The sequence below is a fragment of the Oncorhynchus nerka genome, linkage group LG27 (genome assembly GCF_034236695.1).
Source record: "Oncorhynchus nerka isolate Pitt River linkage group LG27, Oner_Uvic_2.0, whole genome shotgun sequence".
Lineage (NCBI taxonomy): Eukaryota > Metazoa > Chordata > Actinopteri > Salmoniformes > Salmonidae > Oncorhynchus > Oncorhynchus nerka.
In genome coordinates this window covers 65890167-65904932 of record NC_088422.1, presented here as the reverse complement: position 1 = coordinate 65904932, position 14766 = coordinate 65890167, and the positions used below count along the sequence as shown (strand labels likewise).

Below are 14766 nucleotides of genomic sequence, written 5' to 3'. Positions count from 1 at the left end.
GTTGGCCTGTTCTATCCTGTAGCCTACCTCAATTAGCTCTGTCAAGTTTTCTACACTGATTTCCGCCAATCCATCCCTTAGTACAAGGGTACACACCGTTCCTGTGATGTTTTCAGTCGATGGATATGGGTTGCCTATAAAAGTGGTCACCTGAAAGGAAGAGAAAAAATATAAAAATAAAATACTATTTTGCACAACAAAACAGCATCATCAATGTTGTTTATTGTACAGACCTGTACATTAACAAGTGAGTGGTTTTCCAGCGAGGAATGCAATGCAGAGAAAGATGGAAGCTTGATGTATGCATCGTCCTCTGACCCTAGAACATTGTTATCCATTTGTGATGGGGTGAGGCTGAGGGAGACGAGACAAGAGTCAGATGGCTCGCATTCAAGTAGAGGACAGCAAGAAGCATAGTTTTACAGGTGCTAAGTAGAACCATACAGGGTTCTTTGGTTTGTTCCAATAGGGGAACCCTTTTTGGTGCGAGGTAGAACCCTCTATGAAGGGTTCTACCAAGAACCCTTTTGTCCTCTAAAGGTTCTATCTAGAACCCTCTATGAAGGGTTATATCTTTGAAGAGTTCTTCCTAGAACCCTCAATTAACCAATGAACCGTTTCCACCAGTCTTATAATCCTTTAAAATCAAACTCTTTATGACAAAACATTAAGCGAATCATAAGGCCTTTCTTTGAGGGCTTAATTATACCCTAACACAGTGGTGTTAAGAAACTCCTGGTTTACAGGACACATTATGTTGGCTTGTAAAGTGATGTGCAGTTCTTATTTATTCCTTTTTTTACCGTTATTTTACCAGGTAAGTTGACTGAGAACACATTCTCATTTGCAGCAACGACCTGAGGAATAGTTACAGGGGAGAGGAGAGGGATGAAAGAGCCAATTGTAAGCTGGGGATGATTAGGTGACTGTGATGGTATGAGGGACAGCTTGGGAATTTAGCCAGGAATCCAGCCAGAGTGAGGATATCCAACGGTTGGTAATTTTAGTCACCCACAACTTGCACCCACAATTTGTTTAGGAAAATGTATGTTATTTAACTCTGGTTATTAACACCAACACTGGGGATCGTTTACACCACTGATTGTTAAATTCATTTAACTCCTGAATCAACACTAGAAATGTTACACTGAAAAATGTACACTAGAAAAAACTGTAAAATTTGCTGTGAACCATACAATACACTGCTGGTTCACTCAGACTCCCTTCTATTCTCCTACTCTCTGCTCAATAAAATCACAGAAAATACTCATTTGAAAGAGAAATCATGGCAAAGATATCAATTATGTCAGTACTGTCTATGTAAAATGATGAATGGAATACCAGATAAATACAGAAATATGTCCATATAGGTACAGTTTAAAACTTATTGGATTACTTAAACTCTGGATGTTAACATTTTTGAAAGAAAAACAATTACAATAATAAAGCTTATTCAGATGAAGAAGGGTTCTATGTAGAACCCTTGCCTTCCAAAGAATCTGCCTTGCCTTCCAAACAATTATCAAATAAGTATGAAAAAGGTTTTAGGTGGAACTATTTGCATTACAAAATACCTTGTCTTTCAAAAAGGTTTATTCAGACAAAAACAGTTCTTGGTAGAACCCTATCCCTCCGCAAAAAAACTTTTAGAACCCTTTTTTCTAAGAGTGTAGAATTGGAGGCTATACCAATGAGTGAGATGGAGGAGCTCCGGGTTGTAAACACTAACCTGATCTGGTAGATGCTGCCTGTTGGGTGCTTCACGAAGAAGGGCTCATTAGATTCTGTGGTCACCACCAAGCTTACTGCCTTATAAATCTCAAAGGCCAAATCAAACATTTCCATGTCCTGTTTGAAGACAGCAGAACATCAGCGAAATGCACTCTCAATGAACTCCACTTTTGTCATATGTCACAACACTAAAAACAGATGTATAGGTTTACAGTAGTATGTAGGCCTACATTTTCATGTTATAATAATGAAAGTTATCATTGCTTGACCCACCACATTAGTGTCACTGTCCGCCCCACATCTTTTCATTTTGAGGAGTATGACTCCCCCAGCGCAGCTGATGATATTGCTAGCAGTCGTGTTGTCTAATTTCAAATTACTTGGAAACAGCATCTGGGCTCCCTGTAGTAGAAGCTCAAGGTACTTTTTCTGTTGGGGGAGGGTTCAGGTTAGGCCCAAATTGACCAGGTACAGCAGTATCATTTATTTAATTACATTCACTGTTTGCTGATTTGATAATAATTTATCTCTGTGGTGAGAGAGAGCACTATGACTGAAAGTTCCAGTGGCCCTAAACTCTGTCATCTACTCCACTGACCACACCCATCTTATTACACGTCCATCGTCATTGTGATACTTTACCCCATTGGCGTCTGTAGGCTCTCCTATAGCCATTTCCATTCTTTCCAGTTCCATCTGAGCCTCCTGAAACAAAACAGAGGATATGACCGCAAACTCCCAACCACTGAAAACTATAATTGTGTTAACAATTGATAACAAAAAGAGTTTGAAATATGTGTCACACTGCACTTTTAACACAGCAGCATTTCTGACCTTGAGGAGCATGTTGATGTTGGTCACCTGATTCTCCATGCTTGACAGACTCCTTGACATACCTGTAGGATAAGAGAGAGAGCGAGAGAGAGAGAGAGAGAGAGAGAGAGAGAGAGAGACGTTTAGTTCATGGGAGTACATGAATGGTTGAAACTGTGAAACAAACTTGCCAAACAAACTCACGGTTGACTTTAATTTGATGGCTTCTCCAGTGTCTTGATTTGCCACTTGCTCCCTGTTTGTCCTACGAAAGTCAACAAGAACCATTCATTTTGATAATAACTTGCACCAAGAATTACAACGGATAAAGGCCATTAATAAAAGTCACTTACCATACTATTTGATGGATTTGCAGATAAATTCAAATCTGTAGAACAAGAATTATACAGCACAGATGTCATGCAGGATATCATTCAGGCCTCTACACTAAATCATTTTGGAAAACATTGCAGCATATCTGCTTACAATAAATATCAGGACACAGTCTTTTATTTTGAACATGTTAAAATGGGGTTAGCGAAGGTGCTGTACCCAGGGTGCAGAGGTAGCCACGCCAGGCACTGCAGTTGGTTGAGGTCACCAGCTGAAAGGGATCCATCATCACATAGGTGCAGAGGAGTGGGGTACTCCCGTTCTCCGTAGAAGCACCATTCTCTCCAGTAGCATTATACACTACAGACACATGAAACAATTCTTGAATTGAGCTATGAAATGTACTATTTTCCATACAATACTGTTATTTTAATATTGTTTTCCAACAACAATGTATCATTTAAAATGTCCTTATATCATGGCTGATGGATCAAGTGTGAAAGCTTGGTTCTAAGCTTTCCCTATGGCGATGATGTTCCAAGGCTGGTGGAGATATGTTATATGAGCTTATGAAAAGAATGGATTTTGCTAACATCATTTGACACTGATAAGCGATCAGTAGTGAAGATGTGCTTTGTACATGGTAGCTGTCATTTACAAATGGCCTCTGTATAGCTCAGGAATTCCATCAAGACCATAAGCAGTGGCTTAATTAAGATGACTCAACTTTCTCATTTAATTAGAAAATCAATTTAATGTTCATGGTTCACAGAGTGCCTAAAGAGGCAATCAGCCATTGAAAGAATAACAAAGCATACTCCCCGCCATTGTTTCACTAAAAAGCTGAGGGATGTGGCTGGAGAAATGTCCCCACTGGGCAAAAAACGGGTTGAATCAATGTTGTTCCCACATCATTAAAACATTTTTTGGGGAATGTGACAAAGTTGAATCAATGTTGTTCCCACATCATTAAAACATTTTTTTGGGGAATGTGACGAAGTTGAATCAATGCGGAAAATTGATTGGATTTTTTTTTTTTTAAGTAATTAATATAAGGAAATGTTCTTCTTTTTTTCGCCCAACTTTTAACATTGGGGTGGCAGGTAGCCTAGCGGTTAGAGTGTTGGGCTAGTAACCGAACGGTTGCAAGATCGAATTCCCAAGCTGGCAAGGTACAAATATGTTGTTCTGCCGCTGAACAAGGCAGTTAACCCACTGTTCCTGGGCTGTCTTTGAAAATAAGAATTTGTTCTTAACTTACTTGCCTAGTTAAATAAAGGTATAAAAATAAACTCAATGACATGGTGAATTTTTGTTGTTGGATTCATGTTAGTTGACAACTCAACCAAATGTAAATCAAAACTTGACATTGAACTGATATCTGTGCCCAGTTCATACAGGGCTATGAATGCAAGGACTGACCGTCCATGATATCAACATTATAGTTTAAACATGTTTTGAGGCTATAAAGTGTTTATTTACATTTAGTTTGTTTAAAACATTGGAGTAAAACAAGCGTATATTTTGGGTTCTGACGACACTTGAACTGAGCTCATGAGGCATTTATAAGTTATATTCTTCAGGAATCAATGGGTACATATTTTGAATTTATAAGTCCAAAAATGGTTGTAGTTACAGCAGATTGACCAATAATTTTTCAATTACAGCTATAGAGAAATCAGTGTCTAACAAAACCTGTTCAAAAGACACAGAGCAGCCCTGGAACCATAGTATAGAGTGGTTTACTATTATTTTTGAGTGGTTTGCCAGTATTTTTACTCACCGATCACCGGCCCCTGGTACTGCCCTAACACCCCAGTAGCCACCCACCAAGTAAGTTCTTTTTTATTTGAGAAGTCCTCAAGGAAGCTCTTAATCTTGCAATTCAGGGCCATCAGAAGTTTCCCTCCTCGCTCCTTGCAGGACTCCTGGGCTTGATACCAGCTCTTTGGCTTTTGAGAAAACTCATAGGCCATATTCTCGAACACATGTTTGAATTTTATTGAAGTGGTATTTTCTGCATCCTCTTCACTGCATGCTGTACTGGCCGTAGATACAATCCCCACAGAAATCCACAAAACCAAAGAGGCTCGTATGAACAAATCCATTATAGATGGTAGAGCTATGGTAGCCTACAAACTGAAACAAGTACTGGTCTTGGAAGAAAGGCACACTGCCCATCTTATGGAAATTAGAAAGCTTTCTTTCGAAAAACTGTGAATAAACTCTTACTACATTAGGAAAATCACTACAGACACTCAAACAACATGCAAAGTGAAAAAGTGCCTTTACATCACTCAAGGTTAGAAATTTTGAAGAAAAACCTTTCTCAAATCTACTTCACTTTACAAGTCAATTTGATGTAGCCAAGGCCTAATATTGACATTGAGCAGGGTTGTAACAATACATCTTTGGTTTTCAATTGGCTTATGAAATTAATTGAGGCTTATACACTATCCCTTCATCTTTAACATCTGCCATTTTATTTGATCTTATTTGTGCTAATTTACTCAGTGAAATACTAGAGTTACTAATGAGTCCTTTGTTCTGATTAATATAATAAATTAATATGAGTAAGACTACTCATATTCATTTATTATATTAATCAGAACAAAATATAATTTTTATCTTGCAGAATCATCATTGAACTCTGACTTGACATGTACCGCCTTTGAAGTATCGTGAGATTACATTCAGGAAGTGGTTCTCGGCAATGTGAGAGAAATGCTTCCAGACATTTGCAAAGTGATGTAACATCCATGGCGGGACAACTGAAGGTAACATCATTGATGAAACTGTGATGTTTTAATAGTTTGTATTTGTCATGAACAATGTTTTTACTATTTGGTAAGCGAAACTAGACAGTAGCCACTCCACGTTAGCTTCAACAATCAGAGTGTTGTTGAATGAAGTGAGCGAGCGAACTTAGCTTGCTACCCTTTGACTAGCTAGCTAACGTTAGCTTCATGTAACCAGCCTCTGAAGTGGTAAGCTAGTTAACTGTTTGCAGAATCCTGAATGACTAGACAGACTCCGACATGCTGAATTATACCCACTGGGTTGTTCAAAGCTGGTAACGTTAGTCTCTGGGTATTCAGGATCACTCTCTGTCATCTAGTAATATAACAATAATTGCAACACCCCTCAGTTCACCTGATGTGCTTCAACAACAGTATGCATCATATTTCAGTTTATTCCCATCACATTGTTTGATTTTTCTTTGCAGCGTCTAAAGGACGCAGTGAAAATCATAGGGTCCGGCAGCGTCCTGTTTGTCTCCTACCTCACTGCTGTGGGAGATGAGCGCTTCTATACCAACCAGCTCATGCCCTTGCTGCAGAGGATTGTGGGAGCAGAGACAGCACATGTCATGGCTGTGAGGTTAATCGGCCTGGGTCTGGTGCCTCTGAACCGCTACCAGGACCCAGCATCACTGGTCAGTGTGGGAGGAGGTGTCCTCTAGCCTGGCATGCAAACAGATTTTTGCTATGTTCAGTCTGGTTTAACCAGGCCAGATTAATTCCTGTTGGGTGTTTTCACTCTCCTTGCTTACACTGAATTGCCTTTGTGCTGATGTAAGATTAGAACGGAATGTATACTTTGTTTGAGAACCTTCACTCCCACTGTCTCGACTCACCCTAGCTAGTCAAATCTCATTATACATTTTTTTTTTAAAGTTTGTTTTTTGTTGTTGAATTTTACCCCTTTTTCTCCCCAATTTCGTGGTATCTAATTGTTAGTAGCTACTATCTTGTCAGGTTGAAAGTCATGTGTCCTCCGATACACAACCCAACCAAGCCGCACTGCTTCTTAAGCGCGCATCCAACCCGGAAGCCAGCCGCACCAATGTGTAGTAGGAAACACCGTGCACCTGGCAACCTTGGTTAGCGCGCACTGCGCCCGGCCCGCAACAGGAGTCGCTGGTGCGTGATGAGACAAGGATATCCCTACCGGCCAAACCCTCCCTAACCCGGACGACGCTAGGCCAATTGTGCGTCGCCCCGCGGACCTCCCGTTCGTGGCCGGTTACTACAGAGCCTGGGCGCGAACCCAGAGTCTCTGGTGGCACAGCTGGCGCTGCAGTACAGCGCCCTTAAAGCCATTATAAACATTTTTAATCAAAGCTGTAACTGTTCTTTTGGTCACTGTGTACTTCCATGGAATTTAGGCAAAATTTTAACCTGGAGTTGTTACTTCTTATTCCAGGAAGTGAACGTCATGGGTCGTAAGTTCAAGAACCCCATAGGGATAGCAGCAGGATTTGACAAGCATGGGGAGGCTGTTGACGGGCTGTATAGACTAGGCTTTGGCTTCGTGGAGGTGGGGACCATCACCCCCAAACCCCAGGAGGGGAACCCCAAACCACGTGTGTTCAGACTGACCACTGACCAGGCGGTCATCAACCGGTACGGTTTTGAATGAATAAGACATGGCTACTGAACCATAGCATGGCTGACTGTCATTCATTATAGATGAATGTTTTTAGCTTGTGAATTCTGTGTCAAACGGCAGCGAACAGAGACATCACAGGTAGTTTATTTTGTCATTCTCCACTCTGTTCAAATGGGATAAGCCTGCCACCTACAACATAAAAAATAATAATAATTTTTTACATTGAGGCTAGTGACAGACTATAATATGAATTCCCTTTTATATTTGTTGTAGCACAGCTTCTTCAAACTGAAATGAAGGTGCCAAATTAATGTTATCAGGGTGTTACACTGCTACCTCGTTGCGCTCGCTTTCATTCTCTAAAAGTGCTGTGAAATGAGATGCCAAGGCACAAACATATATATTCATGAGTTGTTAGAACACAGTACTTTGCGTATATGAAAGGACATATTGGTTGTCAGAGAAGTTAATCCTCAGTTCAGGAAAAAGCATCCCAGATCCAAATGTAAGTCCATATATTCAAGTATTTGTAAATAATTGCTACACAATAAAGAAGTGTGCATTTTGTCATGGCTGTCTATGCTTGCTTGACATTGTTCTAAACATTTTAAGAGCAAACCACTGAAAAAATATCCAGAACCATCCCATTTCTTCAGGGGTGAGTGTGATACGTTCTGTGATTTTCTTAAGTGTTTTGAATGGCAAATTCCACAGACTGACTGATGTTAACACTGCCCTAGAACAACAACAATAGGGCTAATACAGTGAGCTCAAAGTATTGGGACAGCGCCATTTAAAAAAATGTTTTGGCTCTGCACTCCAGTACTTAGGAATGATATAATGTCAGCTTTAATTTGAGGGATTTTTTTATCCATATCAGGTGAACCGTTCAGTAATTAGAGCATTTTTGCTCATAGTCTCCCCATTTTAGGGAACCAAACATTTTAGGAAAAATTCACTTGTGTAGTAAAAAGTTACGGTAAGTATTTAGTTCCGTATTCATATAACGCAATGACAGCATCAAGCTTGTGACTACAAATTTGTTGGATGCATTTGCTGTTTGTTTTGGTTGTGTTTCATACATTATTTTGTGCCCAACAGAAATTAAATTGTGTATTTTGTCACTTTGGCGTCACCCCCCCAAAATGCTAGCTGCTAACCTCACATGCCATTGTAATAGTGAGCAGTTATAATATTTGTGCATCTAACATTCTTTCTTATTCATCGTTATTCATGATTCATACAGGATTGTCTGTAATCATGGTAGCATCCACATTAACTTAGAAGTGTTTACAATAATAGTGGCTCAAAAATGGCACAATACATTTATTTTTAAGTTTTATCTTCTCTTAAAAAATGAATAATCCCAAACCAGTTGCAAACATAACACAAACTAGCAACAATTTATAGATGCACACAAACAATTTACCATTCAATTCTATTGGGCACAAAATAATCTGAACCAAAACAAACACCAATTGCATCCCAAAAATTTGTAGAGTAACAAGCTTTGTGTAGTATTTGCGTGCTATGAGTCTGGGACCAAATACTTAACTTTTTACTACTTTAATACACATGTAAAAGAATTTGTCTCAATACTTTTGGTCCCCTAAAATGGGGGGGGACTATATACAAAAAGTGCTGTCATTTTTATATAATTTAAAATCCAAAGTGCTGGAGTACAGAGCCAAAACAACAGAAAATGTATCACTGTCCCAATACATTTGGAGCTCACTGTGGATGTATCCAAGTTGTTTGTCTTGTATTTAATGTAGTTAGTAAATGACAATAAGTCTTTGTATATTAGGCTAGAATCAATATGATTAATTCAATTTAGCATGGATGATATGCCGGGATGTGAGATGCTCAGACTAACAAGCCCCTCATATAATAATATGCCGGAGTGCTTCTTTCACTCCTCAGTGTACAACAACACAGCTTCCCAGAAGTTAAGTCAAGATGAGTGCATTAGATGATTAAAGGCCTCATTTCCTTATGGTGGTGTTTAATACAGTTTTACTCAACTGACTGCAATTATTTTTTTCATGTATTTTAGTAGTCAATTGAATTTAATGTGCACCCTAGAAAATCAGAGATTAACACGTACTGTATCATAATGGCATGATAAAGAAATGGATCCCAAATTGCTTATAGTTGCTTTTTTTGGCAAATGTATGGATTTTTGTGTGTTACATGAACTTAACCTCTTATGTTGTGGGTATGTTTCAGATATGGGTTCAACAGCTGTGGTCTTGCAGCAGCACGGGAGAGACTAAAGGCAAGAGAAGGCACCCAGGTAGAGCTGACTAAAGGTACTAGAGACACAACTCATGTTTCTGTCCTGTCTGTCAGACTGATAGATGGGTTTGACAGTGAGCTTATAAGTGTCTCAGGCACACAGCCAACTACACTATACTATAATCCTCTGCCTGTATTTTTATATGGAGATTCCATTTCCCCTGGCTCAGAGAGGTGTTCCTAATACCAGTCGCACTCTTGCAGATCAGCTAATAAACACTTACAAATGAGTCTGTCCTGCCCATACTGTCTTGTATTGACAGTCAAAAAGCAAACAACTGAAATGTTTTTGTCGACAAAACATTTTCACTGTTGTATTTTTAAAACATTGCTTTATATCGTTGATGAAGAGCGTTTGATTGAATTCAATTTGGCATATTTCACTAGTTTTCAGTCAAATAGAGCATTCGTAACAAAATGTGCCCCACTGATTTCGATTGGGACATTAAGCCGAAATCACAAGGGGGATGTCCGTCAACCGCGTGAATTTGCTTGTGCGAGACTGGCAAGCATTAATTCACATAAACAACGTAACGTAAACCAGTTATTAAGCTGTAATTGTAATGGAAAGCGGTTTATAAACAGTTGTATAGTCTCTTGATATCTGAGTTACCTCATTCTAGGTTTTCCAGCCATAGTAGCCTAGAGACTATATGCCCATCATCAAAACAGGTAGGCTGCTGTATTGCTTTCAAATAGGTCATCTATTTGTCAGATAAACCATAGCCTACAACCCAAATGACCTTTTTAACCATACAACTTTACTTAGCGAAGTAGGGAAGAGCGTAACAATTCCTCAAATTCCCTTTGTACCAACAACCCACTCAATCTCTGGAACAGATTTAATTCATTTCAACCAAGGCACTCGCTAACCATGCACGTTGTTTCAGCTGCATTTCAATCCAATCAGCTGTAAGCAACAACGGTGATACTGTTGTTCACGTGCTATATCATTCCCAAAACCAAATCCAGTTTCTAAATGTAGAATGTCGTTGCGTTCATGCATTGCTACACCGTTTTTCACAAGCACCAGCCTACATAATGTTGGCGTGCAGTTAAACTTATGAACACTAAATAGACACTTTTTAATGATACATTTCACAATTCCAGAGGTAACAATGCACCAACAGTCAATTCTTATTTTATTTTTTTACAATTTATCTGCTAATTTCACCAGCATTGCTCTGCGTCGACGTGAGAAAAATGTACTTGCTTCCTAATGCCTCGATCACACCGACAGTGGTGTTGCCCTAAATGGTACTCAGCATCATCTGGATACGTGTGCAACATTCACCTTCGCCTACCGTCTCTGTCAAGCTGTTTATGCATACAGTTTAATGCATACGTTCGATATATCCAACTTATGCGCCACACAGAGCGCACTGCAACTGCCTCTGCAACTCAATGCTGCAAGGCGAACACAGCGTTCCATTGGAAATGCGGGTACTTCTGGTGTACCAAAATGCAAAGACGCTGTTGGTGTTATCGAGGCGTAATTTGATGCACTATACGCTCGTGACGCAGTTGACGCTTGCGGACAATGTATTCTCATTAATTCAGTCGCTGGCATTCTATTTATGTTCTGGACCTTAACCTCTCCCAGGGACTGATAACTGGAATAAATCCTGTTGTCTGTGTGTTTTTAGCTGGCCTGCCCCTGGGCATCAACCTGGGAAAGAACAAGCTATCGCAGGACGCAGCGGCAGACTACCTGGAGGGGGTGCGGACGCTGGGCCCTCTGGCTGATTACCTGGTGGTGAACGTGAGCAGCCCCAACACCCCAGGCCTCAGGGACCTGCAGGGGAAAGGGGAACTGCGACAACTGCTGTACAAGGTCAGTGGCTGGCAATTTTTGGCTGACCTAGATGTGATTTATATCTCCTTTATTTACCCAGGATGTCACACTCAGATGTGATATCATACATGTTATTTATTTTTATGTTTACAGTTGGCTTTCCAGAGAGCATGTTGTTGCAACTTTTCCTTTATTGAAGTCTGGTGTTTCTGTTCAGTTCTGTTCAACTTTTATTGATATGGCCGGTGAGCTTTCATATAGATTTCTATGTCAAAAGATAATTCACTTCCCATTAGACAACATACACAACACACAAGCAAGTACAGCATAGCGCTGTTTGGCTTGAACACGATTAACCTTAGGAACAACTGCTCAGCTGTATTGCTCTTGTTTGGTCTCCGTGTTGTGCTGTACATTGTTAAATCTCATTGATGTGATGGATTTCATTGACTGTGTGTCTGTGGTGGCTCGTGTGTATCCTCCTCATCCTGTACCCTCCTGTCTCCCCCCCATTCCACCTCCCCCATCCAGGTGTTGAAGGAGCGTGATGCCCTACAGGGTGGGAGTAGGCCACCTGTACTGGTAAAGATTGCCCCTGACCTCACCGCCCAGGATAAGCAGGACATTGCTGATGTGGTCACAGAGGTCAGTCAGAGGCCTGGCCACACGGGGGTCAGTCGGGGGCCTGGCCACACGGGGGTCAGTCGGGGGCCTGGCCAGGCAGGGGTCCGTCGGGGGCCTGGCCAGGCAGGGGTCCGTCGGGGGCCTGGCCACGCGGGGGTCAGTCGGGGGCCTGGCCACACGGGGGTCAGTCGGGGGCCTGGCCACACGGGGGTCAGTCGGGGGCCTGGCCACACGGGGGTCAGTCGGGGGCCTGGCCACGCGGGGGTCAGTCGGGGGCCTGGCCACGCGGGGGTCCGTCGGGGGCCTGGCCACGCGGGGGTCCGTCGGGGGCCTGGCCAGGCGGGGGTCCGTCGGGGGCCTGGCCACACGGGGGTCAGTGTGGTTCTGTGGGCTTCTCTATGTAGCCTACTCACCAAGCCTTAACCTACAGTATATAGCCCCCAATGACTTGGGGCTGGTTACTTTGGTCATCTGTGTTTTTCCTGTTTGCTCATCTTCCTGAGCACACTTCTCACCCCACTCACGTAGTCGGCTTCTGTTCTATAGTCGTCATCAGAGCAGTCCTGCTGCCGTGGGTCTTAGCCAGCAGAGGACGTATATCACCAAATTGATTTGAATGCATTAGTGTTGCCTCCTATCCACTCTCTATGTTAAGGGGACTGTTTCTGTTTTTCTGTGTTCATTTAAGGGGACGGACTCCAAATGGAAAAAGACCAATAGAGAGCACAGCAGATATTTAAAGAGTATTAGATACGTTACAGAGAATTAAGATGAACAAATCGTAACTTTTTCATGATCCTTCTGTTTAAAAGTGAGTTCTGTATTCCATTGTAGCATCCTAATTGTTCCAGGCACACGTGAAAGAACACACTACGTTTAGACAGGCAGCTCAATTCGGATCTTTTTCCCACTAATTGGTCTTTTGACCTATCACATCTTTTCACATCACATCTTTTTCAGAGTTAATCTGATTAGTCAAAAGACCAATTAGTGAAAAAAAGATCCGATTTGGGCTGCCTGTCTAAACACAGCCTGAGTGTATTCGTTCAAGTGTGCCTGGAACAATTAGGTTTGGTATTATGGGGTAAGGTCAAATGGGTAATCATGATTTGTGTTTTAGCTTGGTGTGGATGGGCTGTTGGTCTCTAACACGACAGTATCCAGGCCTGAGACTCTACAGGACCCCCAGAGTAAAGAGGTGGGAGGGTTGAGCGGCCAGCCCATCAAGGATCTCTCTACACGCACTGTGCGAGATATGTACAGCTTGACAAAAGGTAGGTAGGATAAATGAAGGATCATCACAACACTGCTAATGGCTGTTGCTGCAGCTGATACTGGCCTGATTGATTGATTGTGGGTGGTGGTGTATAGAATGTTCTCTTCATTCACCCAATATTGCTCTTTCTCATTCAAGGTAAGGTGCCAATTATTGGAGTTGGGGGTGTAGCCAGTGGACAAGATGCCATGGACAAGATCTGTGCTGGAGCCTCATTGGTCCAGTTGTACACCTCTTTAACCTATCAGGGTCCACCAGTTGTCACCAAAATCAAAAGGGAACTAGAACAGCTTTTAAAGTAAGTGTGAACTTGCATGTGTTTTTCTTTTACTGCGTGACTTAATGTGGTTTCATCTAGTCAAATTGCTTGTATTTGTAATATTCTGACTGTATCCTATGTTTGACAGAGAACAAGGATTTGCAAGCATATCGGATGCTGTTGGAGCTGACCATAGAGGAGCTGAGGGGACATTTCAACAACAGTCTAGAGAGGGACAATGATCAAGGCTCTGAGTGTCAATATCAGTCGGTTCTACAGGTTAGAATGACTACAATACAGACTGATGCCTTTGTCAGTTTCCTGCCTTTACTTGAAGTCTATAGTACATGAAGTGGTTTGCCTGGTCAATTCATGTAACGCCTGGCTAGAATGATATCTGTACACACAAATATTACAGCAGTAACAGCAGTATTGGGAACCTGCCCCATTTCACGGTTCTTACTGGATCTGTTGGTTATTAGGCGATGTAACCGCAAGAATGGTTACGTGCTAACGATATTTTGACACTAGCAGTCACATTGTCATGTGTAATGTATGTAAAAAGAAAATCTGTTTTTTTTTGTTGAAATTATGTAAATATGATGTGTGTTCTATTCAGAAATACTGTGTGTTGCTATTTATAGAACTATGTGACTATAGAAATTGAACATTATTTCACAAATAACTTCCATTCAAAGTCCTTAACTGCACGTCTCTTGTAAATCGCTGAACTGCTACCCACATAATGGAGACCTCGTCTGAAATTAGAACTGATCACCTAGCAATGAGAGGAATGACAATTACCTGACAATTACCATTTAGCCTTGCAGCAGTAGTCAGTTAAACACTGAGGAAATATAACAACTTTGACATTTAAAGAAAGGGCAATGGCACAATTACTTGCCTAATGTCAGCAGACTTTAAATACACATGATCCCACTGTAAGATGGTACAAACTGCCTTAACTCTCAGCGGTATAACGGATGAGAAGTGTACCAGAATAAGAGGTCAGTGACAAAGAGAGCCAAGTCCCAAGAGGATGCACTGATGGTTCTCTGTCCTATTTCTGACCTATTACATAGATTGAATTTAATTGTAATGCCTCCTGTTACGGGTGTAATGTCAAGGGGTTACTTAATGTATGTTAAGTCATGTACATTAAACTATATAGTTGAGCTATTTGAGAAACATTAACCTTCGAGCACGCGCCTCAGGCAAGAATAAATGTCAATTTTTAAATTCTTA

At 41.2% G+C, this 14766-nt stretch overlaps 1 protein-coding gene and 1 long non-coding RNA gene across 2 annotated transcripts; one reads left to right on the top strand and one right to left on the bottom strand.

Moving 5' to 3' along the window:
• Positions 1–2365: 2365 nt before the first annotated feature.
• On the bottom strand, positions 2366–2810 carry LOC115112495 (uncharacterized). Its single transcript, XR_003860945.2, has 3 exons — positions 2749–2810; positions 2566–2627; positions 2366–2436 (listed from the first exon to the last, which is right to left on the bottom strand). It is a non-coding gene; the product is annotated as an uncharacterized LOC115112495 (long non-coding RNA).
• A 2759-nt stretch (positions 2811–5569) lies between these two features.
• On the top strand, positions 5570–14766 carry LOC115112168 (dihydroorotate dehydrogenase (quinone), mitochondrial-like). The gene is made up of 9 exons (XM_029639015.2): positions 5570–5654; positions 6104–6313; positions 7084–7283; positions 9499–9581; positions 11214–11401; positions 11894–12007; positions 13107–13260; positions 13401–13560; positions 13670–14766. The coding sequence occupies exons 1-9, from the start codon at positions 5637–5639 to the stop codon at positions 13761–13763; spliced, it is 1221 nt and encodes a 406-aa protein (XP_029494875.1). The 5' UTR covers positions 5570–5636; the 3' UTR covers positions 13764–14766.